The 26,442-nt window shown below is 36.7% G+C and overlaps 4 protein-coding genes across 27 annotated transcripts; 3 read left to right on the top strand and 1 right to left on the bottom strand.

The window, feature by feature from the left end:
* LOC122275096 (OVARIAN TUMOR DOMAIN-containing deubiquitinating enzyme 3) lies at nt 1–6,346 on the top strand. 2 transcript variants are annotated; one of them, XM_043084048.1, is made up of 8 exons: nt 1–157; nt 397–550; nt 847–934; nt 3,574–3,637; nt 4,560–4,665; nt 4,829–4,883; nt 5,352–5,405; nt 6,044–6,346. In XM_043084048.1, the coding sequence occupies exons 1-8, from the start codon at nt 136–138 to the stop codon at nt 6,185–6,187; spliced, it is 687 nt and encodes a 228-aa protein (XP_042939982.1). In that variant the 5' UTR covers nt 1–135; the 3' UTR covers nt 6,188–6,346. The 2 variants fall into 2 exon arrangements, with proteins under 2 accessions (XP_042939982.1, XP_042939983.1); XM_043084049.1 differs by having other exon boundaries at nt 5,985–6,098.
* An 875-nt stretch (nt 6,347–7,221) lies between these two features.
* Nucleotides 7,222–13,570, top strand: LOC122276521 (ataxin-3 homolog). 2 transcript variants are annotated; one of them, XM_043086314.1, is made up of 3 exons: nt 7,222–7,368; nt 7,596–7,853; nt 12,732–13,570. In XM_043086314.1, exons 2-3 carry the CDS (start codon nt 7,611–7,613, stop codon nt 13,323–13,325), a joined length of 837 nt encoding a protein of 278 aa, XP_042942248.1. In that variant the 5' UTR covers nt 7,222–7,368; nt 7,596–7,610; the 3' UTR covers nt 13,326–13,570. The 2 variants fall into 2 exon arrangements, with proteins under 2 accessions (XP_042942248.1, XP_042942247.1); XM_043086313.1 differs by lacking the exon at nt 7,222–7,368 and having other exon boundaries at nt 7,376–7,853.
* Nucleotides 13,571–14,200: 630 nt separating this feature from the next.
* On the top strand, nt 14,201–16,920 carry LOC122276522 (reticulon-like protein B12). 2 transcript variants are annotated; one of them, XM_043086317.1, is made up of 4 exons: nt 14,201–14,638; nt 14,895–15,075; nt 16,244–16,455; nt 16,569–16,920. In XM_043086317.1, exons 1-4 carry the CDS (start codon nt 14,611–14,613, stop codon nt 16,736–16,738), a joined length of 591 nt encoding a protein of 196 aa, XP_042942251.1. In that variant the 5' UTR covers nt 14,201–14,610; the 3' UTR covers nt 16,739–16,920. The 2 variants fall into 2 exon arrangements, with proteins under 2 accessions (XP_042942251.1, XP_042942250.1); XM_043086316.1 differs by having other exon boundaries at nt 14,213–14,634.
* Nucleotides 16,921–19,924: 3,004 nt separating this feature from the next.
* On the bottom strand, nt 19,925–26,442 carry LOC122277750 (E3 ubiquitin-protein ligase HAKAI homolog). Of its 21 annotated transcripts, none has more exons than XM_043087865.1 (7): nt 25,978–26,434; nt 25,669–25,757; nt 24,224–25,032; nt 23,988–24,046; nt 22,803–23,117; nt 22,589–22,647; nt 19,925–21,356 (listed from the first exon to the last, which is right to left on the bottom strand). In XM_043087865.1, the coding sequence occupies exons 5-7, from the start codon at nt 23,049–23,051 to the stop codon at nt 20,174–20,176; spliced, it is 1,491 nt and encodes a 496-aa protein (XP_042943799.1). In that variant the 5' UTR covers nt 23,052–23,117; nt 23,988–24,046; nt 24,224–25,032; nt 25,669–25,757; nt 25,978–26,434; the 3' UTR covers nt 19,925–20,173. The 21 variants fall into 21 exon arrangements, with proteins under 21 accessions (XP_042943799.1, XP_042943798.1, XP_042943803.1 ...); XM_043087864.1 differs by having other exon boundaries at nt 22,803–24,340; nt 24,424–24,506; nt 24,976–25,032; XM_043087869.1 differs by lacking the exon at nt 23,988–24,046 and having other exon boundaries at nt 24,424–24,506; nt 24,976–25,032.

Genomic DNA, 26,442 nt, shown 5'->3' with positions numbered 1-26,442 from the left:
GTGAACCGACCTCGTTTTGACAATTGGCAAGAACAAGCAAGACCGTACTCGAAACCCAAACGTCGCCGTTCTAGTTCTCTCACCCGTTTTCCCTTATCTTTCGCTGCTTTCGCACTCTCACTTCGTGGAGTGGTCATGGCGGACAAGCTTTCGAACGGTAGTATCCTAAACATCTCACAAACTCCAAACTTGCATTCCATCTTATTTCCGAGTCCCGGATTTCATTTGACTGAAAATCTTAGATGGGAAGATTCGAAATTTCTCTTTCTTTTAACACTTTGGTTTTCTCCAAAACCAAACAGAGCACTAATACATACATACATACATACACACACACACACACACATATATATATATATATATTAATATACACTATCTTTTGATAAATATATGCAGAGGTTATTCTTGAGCAGCTAAGGAATGGGATTGCTAACTTCGAGCTGGTCTCTTCTCCGGTTCCTTCAATTTCAATTCCGAATTCTCAACCATGTCCTACGGCTTTCCTTGAATACAATAGCCATAGGTTCTTTGCTAAAATTGGACCACCATTGTAAGTTATTTTTTCTTTCCCCATAAGTTATTTTCTTCTAGATATATGTATGAACATGTGTGTTTGTAATTTACTAACAGACAACCTAAATCTCAAACTCAAAAAGTTCTTTAGTAGCACAGTTCCTTTTTTGGTGAATTTCTGTTATTAAGGGTGAAATCATAATCGATCTCACAAATGAGCATTTCTTTCGCTTTGTTTTTCATTTTTTACCCCCACAGTTTATATGTCCACCATTGTCACTATAGTTTGGATTTGTGACAGTTACGCTTTTCCACAATAATGTTGCTTACCAGGGGCATAGGATCACCAGCCATGAGGAAAGTTGAGCGCTACTCGATTCAGAGAGTTGCCGGAGATGGCCGCTGTCTTTTTCGTGCCCTGGTAACATCTCTCTGAATATTGATTTTAAAAAAGTTTTCATGGCTTCAATTTTATCTTTTCATCTCGAATTCTGATGAAATTTAAGCTTTGAATAGTATAGGATGAGTTAAGTAACACTTCACCTAGCTGGAAACTGAAATTAAAAGTTCAAACTTAAGACCAAGTTCTAGGGAGTGGAAGAAAAAACTTTTGATTTAGTTTATGACTGATTTAACATTTTGAGCTTGCAGCTACTGCTATAAGGTCGTGATAGGGCAAATAAATTAACTACATGAAGTGTTTAAAGCTCATGGTTAATAATGCATTTATAAGAAATTAATGCATAAAATTTAATGGGTAAACTTTGATGATCCATAGAAGGGGCCAAACTAGTGTATTTTGAGGCGATATGTAATGCCTTGTGAAAAACCAGTGGTTCAGATCCCAAAGACGCATAGAGTGGGGTGAATAGGTGTTTTCTAAATTTACTGGACTATTTAAATTTATAATCAGTCAATCAATTAAGTAATTAATCAGATCATAGTAAATAATTAACACGTAAATTTTGGTAATGAAGTGAAAACTCATTTGAAGAACGTCTTCAAAGTCTAAAACCACTCTAGTCATCACTTAAAATCCACTATAGAAATTAAGTTTGTTACAACCAATTTAGAAACAGTTACAAAACCCTTAAAGTAACTAAATCTAGCTTGTAACACTATGAGTATCCCACTTGATCTTTGCACCATGGCAGCTTCAGACCTCTGGCCTTTTTATAGTTTCACCACGAGCACCAACTCGATCTCTGCACCCAGACAGCTCCAAAAATCTTTCCAGCCAATGAACATGTTCACACCTATGGACTCAGTAGAACTCGAACATGAGCACAATATAATGTAGGTCTGTTTATTTGTTTATTAAGAGAGAACCGATCTTCAATGCACAATGAATCTCCTTAGGGTTTTCTCTTTAAAATACAATGAATATGGCAGTTCTGACCCCTCACCCTACCCCAAAAGTCGTGCATATTGTTCTATATATACTTAGGCCTTGTTTGGGTAACAAGGTGTTCTCAAGTATTCTAAGATATTTCATTCTCAAACATCACTCAAACATAAAACACTTTTCAATTTTAGATCTTCAACTTTTTCATCTAGACATTGCCTAATCATTACAATTTTTCCAAACTTCCAAACAAAACATTAAAAACAATATAACTTTTTCAAATTTCAAAACAAAAATAATACTAAAATTATATTCATACAATTTTTTAACTTTATAATATTTTTATTTAACTTTTTATCTCTTATTTCTCAAAACCCAATAAAGCATCTTAATTCAAACGATTTCACTACTATTCACAAACCATTTCACTACTATTCATAGATATTCTGAGTGTCCAAATTAGCCTTTAAGGTTTGAGAAGACCACTTAAAGAGTCCAAACCCTAGTAAAAAATCAATTCCCGGAATTTTCACTCGAGCAACTGTTAAGTGAACTTTTTGTCCAGTTTTGACGCTGTATACATTGGAGTTTGAAGATCCTTGTGAAACATGAATTTGTAGATGATTGAGTTAGCTTTCCAAAGACACCAATATCACCTCAATTCGATATGGGAATCAAAGTTATGACTAATTTACTCCGGCTAGATCAATCTTATCAGATCTTGCGAATTTGCAATCTTTGCATTTTTTGTTCCAATTGCAACTTGGACTCTACTCAACATATTTACAACTCACTTGGACTAAGTTCTGTCATAAGAACATGCCAACATACTATTTTTACACTAACACTCCGGATTGAGTATATGAGAATGGTAAATGCAATCCTTTATTACCCAGGAAGGAGAAGTTCTTGAGGCTTGTAATGATTCCAAGGGACTCTGATTGGAACATTGACTAGTTATTTTGGAGCATTAGCTCATATGTGGATTAGGCTCTTCTTGGTTGTAATAAGTGGTATAAAAACCAATCAAACACGTCAATCCCATATTGGTGAGTGAGATTTAAGGGGGGGAAATTGTCATACCTGGATTGAATATTGGAGGGTGGTGAATGAAATCCTACGTTGTCTTGGAGGGAGAAATTCCTGTGGTTTATAGTGATTCCAAGTTTTCAAATTGTAACATTGGCCAATCCCTCCAAGCATAAGCTAATATTTGGCTTGAACTTTCCTTGGATAGTTGCACGATATAAAAACTTTGGTCTTTTGTAAGAGAAGTAAGAGACATATAGAAAGAACACCATCTTGGGGAAAGAACGAACAAAGTTATCCACTAAATGTAACACTAAGTAAAGAATATCATCCATGAAAAGATGGAAACAAGATGAGAAGAAAATCCCATTTATGCTAATAAAGAAAGAAGTTGGTTATTGTAGTTATTCATGTAATGGTCCATGGGGCATGTGGCAAATTGTAGAACAAAACATATAAAAGGGGCTAAAACTGAAGAATTAGGAGTTTTTACATCATTAAATAATGGATAGTTAATAACAAGAGAGAGTGTTCCATTTCATTTCCTATTTAAAAAAAAAAAAAAATTGTTTTTATGTGCTGTCTTCACTTTTATTAACAAAATGGTTGTGGTATATCTGAAGGTTCATTGAACTGTATTGAAACTTACCATTGCCTCCTAAATAACTTTTAAATGATAAAATCAGGTCAAAGGTATGGCTTTCAACAAGGCTATTTCTCTAAACCCACGAGAAGAGAGAGAAAATGCAGGTTTGCTGGATCTGTTCATGTTCATAAAGCTCCATTCCAATCTCAAGGATACGTTCATTCTATAAAAAGGAGTCCATGATGGCATTATTTTTCATTGCCTATTCCATACCATCTCAATGTAGTTATCAATTAGTAGTCATGACACTTTCTCTTTACTCTAATGAATGAGTTCAAGTTAGCTAGATTCATCCCTTGTTTCCTTCTTTATCTCTTTTTTTTTTTTGGGGGGGGGGGGGGGGGGTGGGGTTTATTTATATAGAATTGTAGGGCTCATGAATTGGATTATAGTTGGTGTATGACCTCTAATCTAATGTAGGCACCATAATATATGTCAGCCAGGAGTGCTTTGTAATATACTTTCAACTACAATTGAATCCCTTTTCTTTTCTTCTTCTCCTTTTTTTATACAGTGCCTAGATAGTCTTGTTTAACTCTCAGTGGTTTGTTGGTGGGCCCAGATCAACGGATCTATCCCATTTGTGTTTTGCTTTGGAAAACTTCTTTATATTTTACCATAGGCTACTGTTGGAATTTCTATAGCTTGGCCCAGCTATGATTAAACACAGAATTAGGATTTATTGTCCTAAAATCACTTCTCAGACCCATTCAAAGAAAAATTTGTAACAGTAAGATGCAGACTTGTATGGATCATATGTTTGATACTCATTATGGCCCTTTAAATGAGATTGTAAACCTACTGCACATAAATTATTCTTCCAGAGCATGCAAGGAACATAAGGAGCAAGGGCTATTGCCTGGTTTTCATAGTTTGGCTTTTGTATCTTCTTTTTTTTTTGTTTATTTGTTAATATTAAACAGACAACTAAACTTTCAGAGGACTGTATCTTTTGTCCTTCTGTAGAGGCTGTTAGGAATAAATTTCAACAAATCCTAGTACAAACTAACTGTTGTAAATATGCAGATGAATTACGAATGGCTGTGAGAGAGGTTATATGTGAAAATGATAAAGAACGGCATCAGTATGAAGAAGCACTGGTTGCAATTACAGTTGAGGAATCTTTAAAACGGTAGGTCCTTTATCTTTCTATTCATTGTGGATCTTCTTTTAAAATTCTGGCAACCTGATGTATGTTTTAGCATATGGGTATTGGTATTAGTGGTTTTATGATGTATGCTTATTGCCAAATACTGTGAGGGTTTATCCATTTATTCACAAATATCTTTTTGTAGTTACTGCCAACGCATCGAACGACCTGATTTCTGGGGAGGAGAGTCAGAGCTACTGGTTAGTTCTTTCTGTTAGTCTAAATAGTTGTTTTAAGATCTTTGTAATTTGTTCAGATCCCACTTCTATACTTATAAAAAAAAAGATCTTTGTAATAAGTGCTGCCGAACCTGCTATAAGGTTATATTTGCATGAACCTAATGAGGTGTGCTCTGGACTGTTGCATATGTATTAAACTTTTGTTGTTTCAATAAAAAAGGAAGACATGGTGCTGCTTTTTAACCGTTAGATTTATTGTTCTATTTTTTTTTTTTTTGGGGAGGCGGGGGAAGCTAGGGATAATCTGCCTTTGGGATATTGTTGATGTCACATTGCTTGTTGTCTGGTTGTTAAATTCACCTTGAATGTTTTTTATTCGCCGATGCTAATCTGTATGTCTGAGTGAAAGTGCATAATTTGTATGTACAAGCTATATACCCTTGTTATTAGACATTGCATACTGACAATTTACCATTATTATTCTGCCAGGTGCTTTCAAAGTTGTGTAGGCAGCCAATTGTTGTTTACATACCGGAGCATGAGGTATATTTTTATCTTCACAAACTATGTATACTCTGATGTTATATTTACTAGTTTTGGCAATTGACTCTTTACTTCTTTTGCATTTACGTTTTTTTCTTTTTCCAATTTCCAATTTGAATTGGTTTCTAGTGATTCTGAAGTCGCTTCAGTTTCTGTCCTCCCAACTATTATAACTTTTGTAATAGCTTGTAACTGTGATTGGAAATTTGTAATCAAGTCTAAAAATACTTTGATACATTACAAGGGGACAAGGAAATTTTACCAGGGCATGGATTTTGTTTATCAAGAAAATGCCATCTCATGTTCTTAAAGCTACCTATGTTACATGTAATAATTTTGGGCCTTGGAGATCTCCAACTTAAATCTGGAGGCTGCAAGTAAATTTTTTGTAGTGAATTACTTGCCCCCCCAAAAATTAAAAAAAAAAAAAAAAAAACTTGTTGTTAAGTGTGCACTTGTTATGGTTCGAGGCGTTGATTCCCTGGCCACACACTCATACACATTGTGGTATTTTGGATCAATGTTGCTGCTTCCAATATTTATGCCGCTGTGTGTGTGTGTGTGTGTACACACGAGCAGGGGTTGTAAAAAAGGTGCCGTTTCATGTATTAACATCCTCACGTCCAATTCAACTGCAGCACGCAAAGGGTGGGCGGGGCTCTGGTTTTATTCCCATTGCTGAGTATGGAGCTGAGTTTGGTAAGGGCTTGATAAAAGAAAGAGCCAGGAAAGTCGTGAGGCTACTGTACAGTGGGAAGAACCACTATGATCTGCTTGTCTGACAACTCATCTGAAAATCCATTTTGCCTGAGGGGGAATAAGCTAATGATGCTGAGTGCATGGAGATGCCTTTTTTAGTACTGTATTAATGAAAATGTATAATCTTTCCTGTGGGATTTACTAGTATTATTATTATTATTATTATTAATAACGTTGATCTCCCTGGAGGCGTGTTGTGGTTGTTTAGAGTGATAATATCTGAAAATAAGAACTCAAAATAATAAAAAAAGGAAAGTGGAATTAAACTCAAAGCGTGGTTGATTGATAAGGTGTCTTGGTTTTAAAAGTCTTGATTTAATAAAAAAATGGAAAATTGATTTTTTATAAGAATTTTCCCGACTTTTAAAATTGATTTTCTTGTTCTTTAAACTTTTGTAGTGAATGAATCAGTCATCCTCTCACTAGTAAATCGTTAACTATGCTATATTAATATAAAATAGTTGTTCAACACATTTCCATTGCGCATGTATGACAAAATTTAACATCTTTTAGCAATTAAATAAAAAGAAAAAGAGATAGGAGAAGGGTCTAGCCCATGTTCAGTTCTACTAAAGGGGTGGAAGGAGACATGAGTTGTACATAAAGGTCTTGCCCTAGAAGGTAGTGGCCAGTGGGAGATCTCCACCCTTGATCCACTTCAATTGGGAGTGGAGAGCACCTCTCATCTCATTGCTCAATGCTTGTCCAATAGATCAGGAGATTCATTAACTGATCATGTGGATGCGAATCACTATTAATGACGCCCTTGTGTACGAATGATTTATTAGGAAATGTGGTGAAGATATTAATTAGATTAATCATAAAAAATTTCTTTACAGTTATTTTTACATATTCTTTAACTACTTTACTAATAGAATTATAAGATAATTGTAGGTTAATTATTTTTCTTTATAAATTTTATAAAAGAAAATTAATCTTTAATATAAGGTAATGTGATTTTTAATATGATTTTTATAAAGTAAAAATAAAAGCATTCAATTTTGTTATCTACAGATGTCAGATTCGAAGACGTTTAGGATATCAAAGCAAATCCGAAAGGTCGTGTAGTAATTTGAATGTAAAAGGACCAATTCTCGACTACCACATACCATTACCAACTTTTTAATATTTTGAAGAATGATGCCAGCATTTATCGTCTTAGAAACATCAAGTCGCTTCAACAATTGCTAGATTGACCCCAACGGTATGTCTAGACCCTATAGTTTATTTTCTGACATCCCCCACCTTCCTCTTGTCCTCATCGTTCTTTCTCACGCACAAGCATATATACCGGAGTATCCACACGCACAATAGAGGGATAGAAGACACAGATACATAAGAAACACGGGGTTTTTTTTTATTTTTAAGGTTCTAGGATTATCGATTTTTACGGTTACTCTGTTTTCCTTTTTGTTGGGGTCTGTGAGAAAGAGATTGGAAAATAATATGGATGGAGCGAGCAATGGAGGTATGTTGTACCACGAGGTACAAGAGTCGAAGCTGTGCGCGGTGCATTGCGTGAACACGGTGCTGCAGGGACCTTTCTTCTCCGAATTTGATTTGGCCGCACTGGCCACCGATCTTGATCGCAAGGAGCGCCAGATGATGCTCGATGGTGGCGCCGCCTCCGGCGATTTCCTCTCCGTCGAGTCCCACAACGTCTCTTTAGACGGCGATTTCAGCATCCAGGTTCCATTTCTTTATATCTTCGGCCAAAAAAAAAAAAGAACATTTTTTCTTTCCTGTATCCCTTGTTTGGTTACTGTAAAAAACTAGGAGAACTGTACAGAGAAAAATGAAGTTGTGGATAATTGAGTTTTTTTGGTTTTAGAATAATGGCACAGAGCTATTCGATTTGCATTGGGTTTAGTATAGGGGTTTCAGAATTTAGGATTTAGTTTATTCTAATTATGGAAAGCAGTCAAATTTGCATGCTTTGCTCGGTTCCTTTTTGGTTGCTCATTAACAGTTGTGAAGAAAAATGAATTAAAAACATGCTTTTTTATAAGTAGAATTACAGTTTTTGTTCAATAAAGAATGAATGAATAATTCTGATAGTGGCATTTAACGAGAACGATCTGTTTCTATCTATTTTGTAACTCTATGATATAAAATTCTTAAATGTGTGGAGCGGACTATGGAGGACATAAACTTATATGTTCTAGGTTTCTTAGACTCTAGAAAACTTAGCTTTGCGGTTGGTGTGGAGAAAATTAATCTAAGCCAAATTGTGGTGGTAACTTACTTTTAGTGGGGATTTTATTTTATGGGCCCAATTCATGGGTGGTTGATGTACCTCGACTGGATTTTTTTTGGGTATGCGTCCTTAACACCTGTTTTGGTGGGCTTGATGTTTACTGATAATAACTGAATTTGGAATTTTACTTTTGCTCATCATTGATCTACGGCATACTTTAGCTAACCATCAATTGCTGGCAAGAGTGGCGCTACTGGTTATTCTTCTACTTGTTTTTTACGAGTAATAATCAGTTTAATAAGAAGCACTAAAGGCTGCTGGATATTCCTCTACATAGGCATGCTAAGCACCTTTTATCATAGGTGTGATTATTACTAAGTAATAGTTATCACAGGACCTTGACTTGATTATTATGATCTATTTATCTACTTTCCATGTAGGGTATGCATGCAGGCTTGAATATGCAATTTAAGAGTAGTGGGAAGTGTAATGTGATGTCTTTGTGGTGTTCGATGATTGAAACTTCTAAATTAGATGCAAAAAGATTATGTTTTTCTCCAGTAAAGTATATTTTGCCTTTTATTTTTGGATCTTTAAAATTGAAGGACTGAAGGGATTTGATTTTTTTTTTTTTTGCACTCTACCTTGCAGAATGATTCTAGTTCTTAAATAGGTGTATTCACATGTATACTTCCAGTTACTTGGGCTATACCTATCTGTATATCAATTAAATAACTTATTACTTATAAAAAAGAAAACTCTACCTTGCAGAATGCAAAAGCCTTTCTTTGTTCTTTTGCCTTTAATGATATTGGTTATCAGGACTTGAAGTAAAGGAAAGCCATTATTGCATTATGTATGTTCTGGACGTGATTTGTGGCTTGGAAAGTATTTCTTGAGGTTGTTTTTGTTTTTTTTTCCCAACAAGGTCACATCAAACTATTGGTCCAAGAAACCTTGTAATGATATAACATCAGCATGTCAGATATGTTCGTAGGCTGTGAGTTTGGCAATTTGACCAGAATAAGGTCAGCCTGAACAAAATGAAAGTATGAAGCTCTGACCAGAGGTTGTTTCTAGTTTATAAATACCAGCTTTTGCCGATTTTTGTATGTTGCCGGATTTACTGGATTCTTCCAAAGCCATAGTTTGTTCTGACACATCCATCTAAATTATTCTGGGATTATGATGGACAGCATTACAGTGATTACAACTAATTAGCTTGATTTTAATTTTTGCGCCGAAATAAAATTTAACTCTGAAGAGGGATGAATTGGCTTGATGAAATCTTAAGTTAGACTATTTGAGTGCCAACAATCTCTAGGGGCCATTGGACTGGGGGATTTTCCCCTTGAATTACCTGAGGTGCACTTGCTTAAAATTCCTTGCTGAGGGCCTGCGATCCCCAAGATTAGTTAGGACGCTGTTCCTGGACAACCGGTGCCAGTCAAAAAGTAAATATAAATGGTTAAATCTATCTCTTCCCATCAGCTTAAACTGTTGAATAAGTGGTAATTTTACAAGGTATCAGAGCAGAGGTTATGAGTTTGACCTTGACAGATACTTCATTCAATTAATTTAATGTTTTACGTGTTATAAGGGGAAGTCTAGCTCACATGTGAGGGGGAAGTGTTAAGTAAATATAAATGATTAAGGCCATGTTTGGCACACTAAGAATTTCCAAAAATTTTCAACATTTCTCATAACTTCATTCCCAAACATTACTCAAATACAAAAAACTTTTCTATTTGAAATTTCCAAATTTTCATCTAATCTTTACTCAAACACAAAAATCAATACAACTTTTTTTTACAAATTTCAATACAAAAAATAATCTTAAAAAATTAGATTCAAACAACTTTTTAATTTTATCTATCCACTTTCACAAACTCCAATACAATACTTATTTTAAAAAGGTTTTTATTCAAAATTTTCTCTCTCCTTCCAAAACCTAATCTCAAACATATTTTTTTTATTGCCACTAGGTGTATGGGAACGGCATCTCGACTAATCCTAGGGGTGCATCGTCCCTTGGCAAGGAGTTTCACTCCAGAAAAATTCTAAAATATTTCCAAACATGGCCTTAATCTACCTTTTCCCATCATCTTTAACTTTTAGGATAAGTGGTTATTTCACACATATTATTTTTACATAAGGCTTGATTTTGTTAAGGGGATTCATAGATTATATGTAATGTCATGCCTGGTTTAGGAAAAGTGGCATTTAGAAAAGGGCAAAAAACCTATTTAGGGACCGACTCTCCGTAGAGTTACTTCTCCATTCTCTCTTCATATCAAGCTTAGATAAACTTAGAATTTTGGTGCCCTTCCCTTTGAACCACTTCACCAAATTAGTTCTAAAGCATTTTAGGTGCATGCATGGTTTCAAATATTGGACGTAAAGATCTCTGTCAAAAAGGAGGGTCAAGATATTTAAAAGCTGTACTTGTCACACTAAAACCTATAGAATTGCCAACATCAGAACTTCATACATCGTTTTTCACACTTTTTGGCTTCATCCAGCTGCTACATATCAGTGACTCATTTTGCACATCAATGGATGGTAATAATTTCCTTTACAATCCAGAAATCTACTTATTTGTTGAGAATTAGTTGGCGACAATAGAGGTTGGGATATATTTGAGTTGCTAGAAACTCAGCCTTAGGCTTAAACCTAGGCCTGAATTCAATCTTGATCAAAAGCAATTTATTCAATTTTCCCACCTCCTATATGTCTGTTTTTTCTATACCGGCTGGTGTGACCAATCATATAGAAAGGCTTTCAGAGAGATTTTATGTTTGGTGATGAGTTCAAGTTTCATCTGATTAGCTGGCCCAAGAGATGTCCTCTGGTTTCTTTAGGGGGTTACGAGTCAGAAATTTGCTGGTGTTTAATTGTGCTTTTTTGGGAAAATGGCCATGGCACTTTACTACCGAAAGGGAGGCGTTATCGCTGTGATAGAAGTCAGGTATGGTGGTACATGGCAATGGTAGTGCTCTAGTAAAGTCAGCAGACTTTATGGGGTTGGCATGTGGGAAAACATAAGGACAGTTGGGGGATTTCTGTGGGCTTTATCAGATTTAAGGTGGGATACAGGCCAGAGAGAGTTTTGGCATGACGTTTGGTGCAGCAATCAACCATTGAAAGCTGTTTTTTTTGGAACTTTTCAGACTTTCCTGGAATAAGGAGGCCTTGGTGGCAGATTACTGACAACTCTTCAACAACACTAGACAATGAAATTATGAGCCTCGTTACTGCATCTTTTTAGTGTTGATTGGGTATGTATCAAAAGTGGTAGAGTTGTTGGCTTAGAGATGCTAGAATGCTGGTCATTGCAGCATGGAAGTTTGGCGATTGGTCTCGCCATGCCTCGTCTGGTGTGTGTGTAGTAAATGCAATGCTCAGAATTTTGATGATTGCAAGAAGACTGGATGAACTTTGATCCATAATGCTAAAAGCTTTTTGTTTAGATGTCAGCCTGGAATAGTCATGGCTATTCTAATTATATTGATTTTCTCTCTTCGTTCTCCCTCTATCTCTTAGTTTGGTGCTTTCTTTATATATACCATGTGTATGTGGATTGCACCCTTCTACCTTTTCTTATAAAATTGTCTTATCAAAAAGAATTTGCGTAAGTTGATCTCAGCTCAGATCCTGTATGCTGACTTTAGCCCATTTCTCGGATGTCTTTCAATGTTCTATATATATTGTTAACCATCTACCTAGTTCAATATTCTACTGGAAGAACAAAATCTTTGCTGTACATATTCAGTAAATTGTAAATTCTGCACTAATCTGCCCTATAAAAAATTATAAGTGTAATAGAGTTGTGCAGTTACACAAGATTTCATGTTCTAGGGATTTGGTTTGGGATATGAGTTGAGCAATGGCTGGTGTGAGATTATCCGAATTTTAACTTTCGGTACCAATGTGAGCCTTGAGAAATACATCTGAAGCGGTGGTTGAGAACTTAGTTTCCCTTTATTCATGTCAAAGTTCACATGGAAAACCAACAGCTCTACTTTTCTTATGGGACAGGAGCAAGGATTTGAACTCTAGGAAAAATGTACTAGAAATGCACTTGGTCTAATTTTATCTAATTAGATAAAATTAGATAAAAGTATCCTGAGAAAAGCCTATAGGAAACCATCTGAAGCGATAAGCAAAGAGTGTGGTGTCCTCTCTTACGATTGAGATGGATAATTTTTTATCTAATCAGTTCACCTTAAGGCAGAGATCTAATTTTATTTAGCTTTATTTTTGGCTGGAAAAAATATACACCTGCATTCTTTTTCATCATCATTATTGCTTGATAATAATTTTTAATATGTACTATTTTGAACCGACTAATTAGAAAGACATTCATGCAGGTGTTGCAAAAGGCTTTAGAGGTTTGGGATTTGCAAGTCATACCCCTTGATTCTCCAGTCGCTGAGCATGCCCAGGTTGACCCTGAGTTGGAAAATGCATTTATCTGTCACTTGCAGGATCATTGGTTCTGTATCAGGAAAGTGAATGGAGAATGGTATAACTTTGATAGTCTCTACGCAGCCCCGCAGCACCTTTCCAAATTTTACCTATCAGCCTATCTGGACTCTTTGAAAGGCTTCGGCTGGAGCATTTTCCTGGTGAGAGGAAACTTCCCAAAAGAATGCCCCATATCATCCTCTGAAGCTTCAAATGGTTACGGGCAGTGGCTGTCACCTGAAGATGCTGAGAGGATAACTAAATCCTGCAACTCAACACTGGCTCCTCCTCAGAGAATCGATCCGAGTCAACAACAATCAAACCCATTTATTCCATCTGGGGAAGCAGAAATTTCTTTGGATTTCTCGGAAATGGAAGATGAGGACTTGAAAGCTGCAATAGCTGCTAGCTTGATTGATTCATTCCCAGCCACGGCCAGTTCTGAAACTGGCCTCCCACAAAATGAAAATCAGACCAGTAAAGAAGAACATCAATGAAAGAAAAGTTCTTTGGATTTTTATTCAGTTATTGAGCTCAATGATCCTTGTCCGGTTAGATGCTGCAATGCAAATCCTTGGCACGAGGTCAATGAACTGTGCGGTATACATGGTTATACTTTGCAAACCTTAGTTGACGTTGTAAAAACATTGAAACAGCCTCAGCTTTGGCACGGATGATATATGTGTATTTTTTTTTTCCTCTATAGTCTAGCAATAGTTTATATACTGTTTTTTTCCCTCTATTTTATTCCTCCTCGAATGGCTTTGATGACTCTCGTTAGGAGATTGGGGAGCTTTTGCCTTTTTGTGTTGCTTCCACAATCCTTGATCGAATGCTTTTCTTTTTCTGGCTTGAGAAAGCTTAGGGTCAAAATTGGTAATTGGTCAGGATGAAACTTGATATATATCTTTGGTAAATCAAGATTCCCTATACTATTTTTATTACAATTGAGAGAGATAAATACATTATGTAGATCCCATTATAATTTATGTTGAGGTCTACCTTGTCCACCAAAAGCATTTAATCCTGTAAGTCTATACATTGTATTTATTCTCTTTTTGTAGAAAATATTTACATATCCCATTAGACTTCTCCCGTTGAATGGCTGTAAAGCCTGTAATAGGCCGAGGTATTTAGTAATTTAAAACCTATGACTGTTACATTGGTTGGCAAATGTCCAAATTAGCCTACAAACGACACCCTCGTTGAAGGACAGGAATACCCTCCAAAGTTCATCCCTTCGAAGAGAGAGAAAGCAAAGGGCAGGCAAAACAACATGGGCGGCAGTTTAGCAGTCAGTCACTCATGTCAAGAATTGGTCTCTATATTCAAATCTCCTCTCTCTCTCTCTCTCTCTCTCTCTCTCTGTGAATGTAAATTGTAAATATTTGAATATTCTACAAATTTAGCTAACAAATACTGGTATACTCTACGTTCCTAGATGTCTTATTCGTATATTTTTGGAAGAAAAACGAGAGAAAAGATAAAAAAAAAAAGAAAAAGTAATGAGTGGCATGATGCCTTCAGGCTGGAAACTGAGACCATCAGCCCCACTTTTCAAGAGTCATCCATGTATACCATACCCATCGGGCTCTGACATATATATAATAAAGGTAGGAATATGCAAAAGAGGACCCGCTGCTTTGCTTTTTTCCTGAAAATCATCTTAAAGCTACCTGTTTGTTTTTGGGTTCGTAAGATCTCGATTGGATTCAAGCTTCTGTCTCAGTTCTATCCAAATGGGTTCATCTGGTCGATTGTTTAACAGGCAAAGAAGTGTCCATGAGATTCTTGGAGGAGGTCTTGGTATGTGAGTTTCTCTTACTTCTTGATCATGGCTATTTTTTTGTGATAATAGATAATATTAAATTTTATTATTCGATCCAATTCAGCAGTCTAAATTCCCAGCTCTTCTCTCTCTCTCTTTGAATATTATGCTTAAATTTCATCCTTAATTTAGATCGTTATCAAGAATTCCCTCTGGATGTTTAACATTAACTTCAGTGTACTTAAGATTATGAATGTGGGTGGATTTTGAATTGATCTCCGGCTTTATGTTAAAACAGCTGCAGATGTGATACTTTGGAAGCGGAAGAACGTGACCGTGAGCATATTATTAGTTACTCTGGCTGCTTGGGTGGTGTTTGAGAAATCTGGTTATACTCTGTTGTCGCTTGTCTCAAGTGTTTTCCTGCTTCTCATTATCATCCTCTTTCTTTGGGCCAAAGCCGCATCGATTCTCAACAGGTATATATAAACAATTAGTGCTCGATAAACTATAGTTTTGATCTTAATTGTTTCCTTTTTTCCAATTTAATATACGCGGCAACTAACTAAGCATTTTGAGATAATGAGTTGTCATGGCATAGATTGAGTTGAGTTTTTTTTTTTTTTTTTTTGTGGTTTTATTATTTGATCCTTGTTTTGGTTAGTTAGTGCTTCCTCTCTTGTTAACAACTTGTTAATTCATCCATTCTGTTTCTACAAGTATGTCCTTGCTGTCGTATATCTTGGTTTCCTTACTTGGTTTAGGTTGTCTAGAGATCACGTTTTCTTCTTAGAATTTGCATTTTGAGCTGCTGATGGCTTATCATATCCCTGGTCAAATCGTTAGAGGTTTACTCATTATTATGATCTAGCTCTTCTTTGATGCGAAAGATGTCTTGTAATTTCGAATCCACATTTTTTTCGGTTCAATACGTTGCAACAATATTTGAGAATCAGTCTTCGTTAATGGTTTCATTGTGCCTGTCAATTTGTGTCAAACCCAAACTTGCTTGCCATTCTTGAAAGATGAATGCAAAATATTCTGTGGGCAATAGTCTGTCAATTGTCAAACATCTCATTGATGAACTAATTATTCTGCTAAGAAAATAACATGCTTTTCAGTGAAAAGATTATCCAAATTGATTTTCTGGATGATCTAACAGGTGCACTTTTGAGCTATGATTAGTCTTAGAGGCAACCTTTAATATGATGTTTTAGATTATCAGTCAAGAAGACATGGGATTTTCAAGTCTTGGTGTCTCCTTGTAGTTTGTCTCCTTGAGTTTATTTGTGGACATTTCTTTTTGGTATGTTAATAATAAAGTAGCAAGGGGTGGGTACATGTAATGAAAAGGGTATCTAGGAATTAAAAACTTTCAAGGTCTGTGCACAAGAACTAGGTATAAAATGATGTCATGGGCTATAACAGTTGTGGTTCTTTTTTTGATTATCTGCTAAGTTCTCATACGGCATATTTTCAGTTTTGGTGTCATTGTTGCTTCCTAATAGATCATGTTATATTATAAGCTCGTATTTGATCCATCATCCTCTTGTAAACATAAACTAATAATCCCTGGACTTTTTTTGTTTTTTTTCTTGTTTATAACAAAACTTGCCACTCAATTGATCTTCTCTTTCTTCTGAGCAGACCTGCTCCTCCTCTACCAGATTTGCATCTATCAGAAGAAATGGTAAATGAAGTGGCAAATTTCATCCGCCTGCATGTCAACACTTTGCTCTCAGTTTCCCAGGATATTGCCCTGGGTAAGGATTCAAGGTTGTTCTTCAAAGTAGCTGCATATCTGTGGCTGATTTATTTTGTTGGTGGCTTGACTGATTTCCTTACCTTGGGCTACACCAGTAAGTTGTAGCTGTCATTTGATTCAATGCAGTTTTTACTTATAATCTGTCCTTAGATATTGAAAAGGATAATCTTAAGAATCAGGTCATTCTTATAGTTTCCTCTGTTGCAGGCCTTGTTATCATTCTCACGATTCCAGCACTGTATGAAAAGTTTGAAGATCATATAGACAAATATGGCATATTGAGCTGCAGGAAATTGCAGCAATTGTATGTGAAATTATACCAGGACTATATCAGAAGAGTCCAGAAATGGATTTTAGAGAAAAAGAAGCTGAGCTGATCTTTCTCTTCTTCCCTTCATTTTTTTCTTTTTCTTTATAAGTTTTTTTTTTTTTTCTTTATCGTCCCGGTTTTTTTTTTTTTTTTTTTCCTTACTTTTGTTTTCTGCTATGCCATGGGAGTGCTAACAGTGTGGGAGACTGCAATTTTCTTTTCTTTTAAAAAATGAGATATTTTCTTGCATATTTGTTTTCATTCTAGATCTTCTAGATTCCCACCATAGAATTGATGAAGGCGATTGTATAAAAGAAACACAACTGAAAAAAGGTTTTGTCGAAGTGATACATGTCATATAATCTTGTCTTGAGAAACATATAATACAAGGAGCCTCTTGAGAAACATAAAAAAGCTAGGTATGATACGGTAGGGCCTTAGCTTAGTCCCTACAAGCTTGAACTTTATCAAAATGTAGACTTTTTGTCATGATTTTAAACCCCGCCCTATATAATATTTTCTTTAGGACAACGATGGATTCAGTGTCCAATTCTGATGATCAGTTGTATTAGATGTTTTCATATCTAACTAGTTGGCAGGCAGTATCAAAATGGTACTCATGTACCAATCACAACATGTAATCAAACAACCCAACTTGTATTTCACTTACACATTTTATCTTTATTTTATTACCAAAAATATCACAAAGAATTCAGCCATCATCAGAATCTCATGTGGTGCATGTTTCCCAAGAATAAACCTAGAAAAACGCCAAATTAAGCTGGGTGGGTGTGCCATGCAAAAGACAAATGCTACTCCCACAAATGGGAATCCCGACTGGGGATCCCGACAACTGCAAATATATATATTTGTTTTACATAGTGATTAATGAAGCGTTTTTTTAATTATATTGGGAATTTTTTTATTTTTAAAAAATATTTAAAAGTATTAAAAAGTACATGGAAAAAAAAAAAAAAAAAACTTTTTTGCAGTTGGCGGACCCCATGTGTGGCTGTAGAATGGATCATGTATTGTGGCTTGAAAGCCCGAAAGGGTGGAATGATACCACAATCGTCTATTTAGGCGAACAACATCCATTCACATCAATGTTTAGGTACCTTGATCTCACGGCCCAAGGGCAGGCCTTTTCCTCAACAGAACCGAAACCTTAGCTCATCTTAACATCAATATTTCAGGGGAGAAGCCCAAGCTGTTGCATATATAATCTCAATATTGCTAGTAGTACTCATATAGATATCAATGGCACTACATGTAATATATATTGTGATACGTACATGGGCGGGATATATTTATAATTACCAATATATTTTTTTGGAAGTTTATATTTACCAATATTGGTGCATAACCAAGGCATATATACAGGAAATTAGTTAACTATCCTTTATATATATATATATATGAGTTACTCTATATACAATGCTCAAATGGATACTGTTCATGTAAGTCCATATAGTTATATTTAAAAAATTTTTAAAATTACAATAATATCTTTTTTAAAATGATACTTTTTTTTCTTTTACTCTTATTCACCATGTAGTCCTCTGCTTAGGACATCAAATAGAATTTTTCATATATATATATATATACACACATATATTTGTTGCAATGTTGCATAGATGAGTGACATTAAATATCTGAAATCAGAAAGCATGCGCGATGCTCAAAAGCACGATCTTATAGGCGTGCCAGCACCCATCAATTTTCTGTAATCGATTGCCGAGATTGAACTAAGAAAACAAGGCACGGCTTGATTCCACAAACCATCCAAATTCATGACCCCAATGTTCAATATCCCTTGATCAGGCTTACCCGATGGAGTACGCACATGGAAAGCCGCAACCTTATATCCAGGTACTGTACTTTCAGTATCCCATCGACGATTTCTATCTATCAAACAATCCAACAAGACGTGAACTCTGCCAATGACCTGGTCCTTCCAGCAACGCCGCTTGCAGTAGATTTCAAATATCAACGTGGAGTTGGGCCTCTCGAAAGGCAAATCTTCATTGATTGCAAATATAAACTTATCATTCCATGTAGGGTTCTTGCCTCCGGCTGCGTCGACCCTTGAAGTCAGCTTTTGTTGTCGGTTAATCCACGCGACCACGTACGTCTGCATGCTACTTTTCGATGCTTTGCGTGAAGGGCGCAATTCCTGGGCTGAGATGAGATTGATCTCGAGAAGTAATGTTGCTTTCGGGGCCTTTGTCATGGAGGGCATGAGCACAACAAGAAAACTGATTTAAATCGATTAAAGAGATTTAAGGAAGAAAGTAGGGTGGGTTCTAGGTGGTATCGTTCTTGCTGCAATGAAGCACCTACGTACGGCTTAATATTTATGAGATAAACCCTGTATATCGATCATATGCTAAAGCTTTGCTCTCATTCTACTTAATAAAAAGGACTTGGGCCTTTGGGGGGTATATATAGAATATTGCCATGTCGACCTTAATTATTAGCATAGAGTTGTAATTTAATTACGTGGAAGAATTCTATTGGTCGTAGACTTGTGGTCATTTAGTTGTGGAAGGATGAAATGTACATATGTCGCTCCAAACCGGCAACTGCCATTGAGTTGTGGAAGGAATTATGTTCATTATGTGATTCCAAAAACCCTCGTTGAGTCGTGAAAGATTTTAAATTGAGTCTTCTGAGCCATGCACAAGCTGCTCATGGAAAACCTACGTATTTTTAATTTTTTATACATTGCATGTGAAAATGACATTAAGATTCTGGGTTCTACTGTAAAATATTATGCCATTAAAATTATTTATGCAAACAATACTTTTTAATGTACATTTTTAACTCAAGTGATTCGTTACCTAAATGACCTGATTTTTTTTTTTTTTTTTTTTTTTTAAGACTAATCAAATCACTCAGGTCAACCTGTGAACCTGCGGTATCTCTCCGATTATCGATCAAATTAAAACCCAAGTTGACTTGAATTAGATAATGCCACTCCTCCTAACAAAAATTTTATGCAGTCAATCTTACATTAATAGAATTAATGTGAATAATTAAATTTTTTTAATATAAAATAATTATTTTGACCAATCATATTAATAAAATGTACAGTAAGTGCATGAAAGTAATTATATATAATAGATCTTGATATATAATAAGCCTATTTTGGTTTTTAATTGTCCCAAAATATTTGGAACTTAAAACTTAAATCATACCTTACTTATAAAAAAAAAACATTAAATCATTCCTTATGCATTTTCCCAAAATATAAACAAAAATCTTACATCTTAAATATTTCATTCAAACTACATCTATCAGCGATATGGGGAAGCACTGTAAAGAATATGCTGAAGATATTCGCAAGATATCCAATCAAAATATACTAACAAACTGGACCCACAGTGCTTGAGATCGACTAACGCATTTTCGGGAACAAATAAAAGGCACAACGGGCTAAATTGATTGATTCAATGAGTTCAAATGTTAAAAAGTTCTCAAGTGAAAACCGGCATATTTGCTATTCCTGGCCACTCCCATAGCTATCACGGTTTTCATGCTGCCACCCATAACCCTGTCCATCACGGCTAGCATCGGGATAGAACTTTCTTTTAAGTTGCGAGGAATGAGTTCGGGGTGGAGGTGGTGGTGGGAGTGTCAGGGGCTGTGGTGCTAATATACCCTTGCCATCCCTTGGATCCATTAAATTGCCACTCTGCACTTGTTCCATTCCCTTATTGGCCATAGGCGGGGGAGGATTTGAAGGCAAACCTCCAGGACTGCGTCCAAACTCACCTTGATGAAATGGAGCTTTCCCATGAGAATCTGATGCATTTGTGAAACCATCTGCAATGCCTTGACCACCAGGTGGATGCTCAAAAGGCAAACCAGCAAAGCCTGCATTCCAGGGCTGAGCATACGCTGCTGGGAAATTCACAACACCTGCTTGAACTGGTGGGAAACCCAACAATGATCCCTGTTCTGCTCCTGCTTCTGAAGCTGAATCCTGCCGCGTAACCTCATATGGAGTGCCATAAAATGGTTGACCTCCCTCAGGCTGGAAAGGAGGATATCCAAAAGGGAGAGGAGGATTTAGCATTGGATTTGAATTAACTGGCAAGGCAAAATTAGGTGGCTGAAAGGAATGCATGGGTGGGTAATCAGGAAATGGACTCTCAGATAGGATTCCTTGCTGTTTGTCTGGAAACTGGCCAGATTCTTGTTGTGTGGTGGCGTGGGTGTCAAAAATCTGTTGATGGAAGCGGTTCTGGGGGCCCAGCCTGTCAAAGCCTTGCGGTCGGTTGTTGTCGGGTTGCAGCTCTGAAGGGTGATTTTGTACTTGGCCAAAGCTTGGTTGCTTTGGCTGTATGACTGGCCTTGGAGGCGGCGGTTCTCTAGGTTGCTGTCGATGAGTTTTGTCTTCACGATCATGAAGTTGGGAATTTGAACCAGGAGAAAAGACTGGTCTTGGAGGACCACGGGCAGTGGAGTCCGAAGCAGACGGTTGTTTGGAAAGTTGAGACTCTGACTCATTTCCATCTTCTTTCTCGGCATTGGGTTGAAGAAGGTTAGCATGGCTCTCGTGGATATGAGATTCAAAATCAGACCTCTTTAAAAAAGACTTGAGACAATGTGGTGCTGCACAGATGAATATCCCTTCCATCATTTTAATTGTCTGAATCTTCTGTATACGCTCATCACAACTGTATTCCAGAATAGATGAGAAAGAATTGCTTAGTTCAGTCATCAATCATTTCATATATTTTAGCACAAGAGACCCATGATAGTTGTTGGGAAAAAAAATGGCAGGAAGTTAACAGTAAAGTAAACAAACTTTCATTGGAAATTTAATTTCTAAGAAACAATTGATTATATATTTTACTACATTAAATTTAAACAGTATAGTTTTTACCCAATACATCAGCCAAAAAGTAACAAGTGAGGACTACTAATTTCCAGCACTATGGTTTCAACAGGCCAATCTAAAACTTTTTTTTTTTGATGAATAACAGGCCAATCTAAAACTTTTTTTTTGATAGGTAACAGGCCAATCTAAAACTTACAAAGAATTAGGTTAGGAAATCTTAAGGGCTAACAGATGCAACATTGAAATTGTATGAGATGGGCTAGATAAGAATTCCAAATCATTTGCAAAGCAAGTTCAAAACTTTCTTTTCTATAGTGATGCCCACAAAACAGCGGCAGAAACTCAATGACAAAATTATAACTCCCTGTAATGGTCAACAGTTAAACACGAGGGCAGTGGTAAGGATGAGAATCCTCCTCCCTCTACTAGTCTTTTGGTTTTAGGATTGTGTGAAAGGGTGATGGGCATTTGGATTAGGACCCATCTGAAGGATAAAACACAGGCATTCATTTCTATGCCTTGAATCACTTCTTAGACTCAGTGCCAGCATTTGTAGATAAGTAGTCCTCATATAAAGAGGCTCAAGGTTCAACTGCATGAAATCAGCGAGGAGGGGTATCGGAGGGCTAATCTCTGGTTGTATGTGTGTCAAAATAGTTGAATAAAAAAATTCTCTCTCTGTGGGGGGAAGGGTGGTAAGTCAAAGACAAGGTTCATGAATTCATGTACCAGCAATACTCTAATTTCCAGGGAAACTTCTCTCTGTGCTTCATACTCCAAGGTCCTTTGGAAATGCAAAAAATTATTACAGAGTTGCAACTTTAAACACCTGATATTGACTGTACAGAGAGGACAGACCAAAATAAATCATTGATGAAAGAGTGAAAGAAATGGAGGCAGAAACTGGAGTTGAATTTCATGAATACTACAAAACAGTTAAAAACAAACACAAAAGGAAATCTTGCAGATTTGTTTTCAGTAGGGTGTTGCAAGGAAAGAAAAGTTGCATAACCTAACCATTGAGTTAGTAGCATAAAATAACCATAAAAAATTCAGATATCTCCTTACAGGTAGCATATTGAATCACTCCTAGCACAATCGAGACAGAAGGCATGCTCACAAGGACTCTGCAGGGGCATAAACGTTTTAGACAACATTAAATCCACATGAAGCCACCAAAACACTTTAGTAGACAAGAGACTATGTAATTAGAAAAGGAAACATCCAGAAAGAGAGTTCAAAAGCAACTAGGAGAATGGTAACAGTTATGTTTAGTAAGTACCAGGCGCCCATAGATAGAGATGGGAAAATCACAGCGAACACAAAAATGGACTCTCTCACCAAGAGGGCGACGGGACCTACGACCAACAGTCTTGACAAGGGAAGCGGAAGTTGCTGCACCAATACCCTTTGCTACAGGGAGATCAGCAAGGACAAGGTGGTCAGGGCATGCGACTGTCACAGTTTCCACAGGCAAGGGCTTCGCCCCTCCAGCACCTTCTGAGGATGGCCTAAGCCGGATCTGAAGCATCTTTCACCCAGATATGTTCACTCTCCTTCACTTTTTTTCCAAAACTCCACTTCAATTCTTTGAGTCCTATAAATCAAAGCCTTTCCTCTAGTCAAACAATTGAGAAGAAAAATTTTACCATCTTAGTCATAGAGCGAAACAGAAGAGACAATCAAATTTATACTAATCAATCTTATAAATCAAACCATAACAAGTACATGTCACCAATCCCTATCAAGGGCATATTTAGCTTTCAAATTCAGAACCAAATTCACATGCATTCTTTTCCCTTAATCAGTTCAACTATGTCGAACTATAAAGTGAGGAACTTGTTAAAGGTGAGAATTAAATTGTAGCAACTCACAAAACGGTCCCAATTCATAATTTAGAGAACAAGATTAACTAAATAAACTACAAATGCATGCATCCAGTAAGCTGGCAATTCGACAAAGAAATAGTTTAATAGATTTAATCCAGTAGAATGCGCATAAGTTAGATCTGTAATCATGGTTTCGTGGAGCATTAATGGGCTATTCAGTAGTGTGCTATAGAATTTCTTCCCTTTTCCAAATTTCTCAGATAAAATCCCAAGAGAATAATAAGGACTTCAGAGTGACAAGATAGAAATCCATATGAAAAATAAATTTGAGAAGTGCAAAGAAAAGCTTATGTAATGCCCCAGTCCCGGATGGGTCGGAGAGTTACTTCCTGTCGCTTAAAATCATATCTCACGGTACAGATAAAATTTTCTAAGACTCAATAAACATAATTTCATCTATTTTCATCAACTATACATATATATTCCTCCACAAGGTTATCAATGGAATGATCCAACAAATAAATCAATAACTCCTCAAAGTCTTAATGAACGTATCAACATCCAAATAAACTAAATCAACAGAATAAACCAAATCTACTAAATAACAGTCTCCAGCAATCTTAGTACTTATCCCCTACACTCAACAATCTTGTCCCCGCATCTTATTCTGGATCCTCAACTGAAACATTCACATCATCTGAAAATATTGTGGAGATAAAAGGGGTGTGTTATCAATAATTCAGTAAGCAGAGAACATATACTAATATATAAACATGAGCATTTACAAGATTCAGAATGTAGAACAAAATATTTTTAGTTTCAGAATGCAAAATCAACACATGATATCTAAAATATCAGAGCAATAGTTCCAAACATTCATATTCGAAAATCCTTTGGCATAGCATAATTGAGCATCATCATCATCATCATCATATCAAAGCATCATATCAGAACAGAGACCATGTTTAACCCCTGTGATAGGGTTCCGCATCTGCGAATAGCCAAGTAGAACATAAATCACTTTATAAAAAATAGTGTGCACTCAAACAGAGGCCACTACTAGTCTACTATAACCTGTGGCGGGGCCGAAGGCCACTACTATCACCCGTGGCTGGGTCGGAGGCCACTACTATTATCCTTGGCAGGGTCGGAGGCCACTATTGTATCCCGTAATAGAGCCATAAATCAGAGTGAAATAAGATCAGAATCATCGGATTATGACCAAAAACAGAATTAAATACATAATCAGAAAATCATGTCAAAGGTTTTTCAGATGCCATATTATATCAAAGATTCAAAACAGTGTACTAAATAGATTTATATCATCTTCACATAATCAAAAACAGATTCAAAGCTTCTTCACTTAGTCATGCATAAATTTTCAGATTTTATTTTCATATTTGCTTTTTTTTGCACAATTCAAAAACATAATGCCAAAAATAGCTCAAGTCTACAACAGTCATGAAAAAATATTTTTCTCTTTTTATACGGATTTTATGAGTAATGCAAATAAGCGACCAAAGTTGTTTCCAAGTTTTCTTTTCATAACAAAACATGCATATTTTTCATAAAATCAACCTTAATCCATTTGTTTTATGCAAAGTTTAGCATAGGAACCCTGCTTACCTGACTATTGCAGCGTGTTATCTAAGTCTTATATCCGACCCCTAAAAGTCCCACAACCTAAACCAAAAAATAGTGTTAATAACCAAACAAACACAAACTAACGTTACTAACAAAAATCCACAACTCAAATTACAAATTCAGTATGTACAATTCATCATAATACCCAGATTCTTAATTATACAACATAGCCCCAATAACGACACAATACTAATTTCACCCATCCTCCTCAATTCACTTCACCATCACAATTGTACGTCAACCATCACATGTTCAAGACACTTATCCCTAACTTTATCCAATCAATCACCAAACTACATTTGCCCGACATGACAACACCGACATGTCCAACAATCCAACAGCAACACGTAAATCCCCATACAGTCACGCATCAACCTACACTGTCACAGATCAACCGAACAGCCACACAATCAGGTCTTCTCCGCCCAAAATACCACAACCAGCAACGACCCCGTCGCACCCAATCCATACAGCAACCCAAACAGCCACACTACCAAGTCTTCTCCGCCCGCAACACCTCAAATCAGAGGCTATCCACACATCAACTCAACCAAGAAGTTACAAATATAAAGTTTCTTACACAACCAGAAACCAAAACAACCTTCCAAAAGGCACCAATGTACTACTCACGAAAACAACAGTATAAATACGATACTAATGCTCGGATTTTCTTACCCTAATTTCGTTGCAGTGAATACGGTGAATTCAATAGTGAGAATACGCAGTCTTGGACTGATTTCGATGCCTTTGGCAGTAAGGGGCTACTGTGGGAGGGAAAAAAAAAAACCGAGTCTGAAATGTGAAAACACACAACAGGAAAAATAAATTAAAGAGGGGAATGTGTACTGGACAATACGGACACCGGAACAACAACCAAAAGCATGGGATTTGCCACGGCAGTCATTTTAGGAATTATAACAAATTGAAAAACAGAGAAAAATTAATGAAGATAAAGAGAGTTACGGACAGTGGCAGCGAGGTTACCGGGGTGAAGAGGGGCGACCGACGACGGGGAGAAGGGAGTTAAGCGATCGGCGTAGCGACTGGTGTGGAGGCGCAACCTGGAGAGGATGAAAACGATAGGAGAGATGGCGCGGCTGAGCAAAACGGAGGACGAACGGCGACGGCCTGCGGCTTGGTAGCGCACGAAAACGGCATCGACAAACCGAAAGAGGGAGGCGGCGGCACACAGTCTGGCGGCAGAACGGAGGAGAGATGGAAACGGTGGAGAGAGAGAGAAACAGGGGAGAGAGAGAGAGTATTAGAGGGAAAGAGAAAGCTTACCGGCGTCGTGGTGGAGGGCTTGGCCGACGGTAGTGGGTGGAGGTTACAAGAATAGGGAGACGCAGAGAGAGTGGGCTGATTGAAGGGAGAAGGTGAAAAAAAAAAAAAAAAATGGAGAGAGACCGAGGGGAAGAAACAGAGGAGAGAGAGAGAGGGAGGCGTGGG

Source organism: Carya illinoinensis, chromosome 9, assembly GCF_018687715.1.
Source record: "Carya illinoinensis cultivar Pawnee chromosome 9, C.illinoinensisPawnee_v1, whole genome shotgun sequence".
Classification (NCBI taxonomy): domain Eukaryota; kingdom Viridiplantae; phylum Streptophyta; class Magnoliopsida; order Fagales; family Juglandaceae; genus Carya; species Carya illinoinensis.
This window is presented reverse-complemented; position numbering and strand designations above follow the sequence as displayed.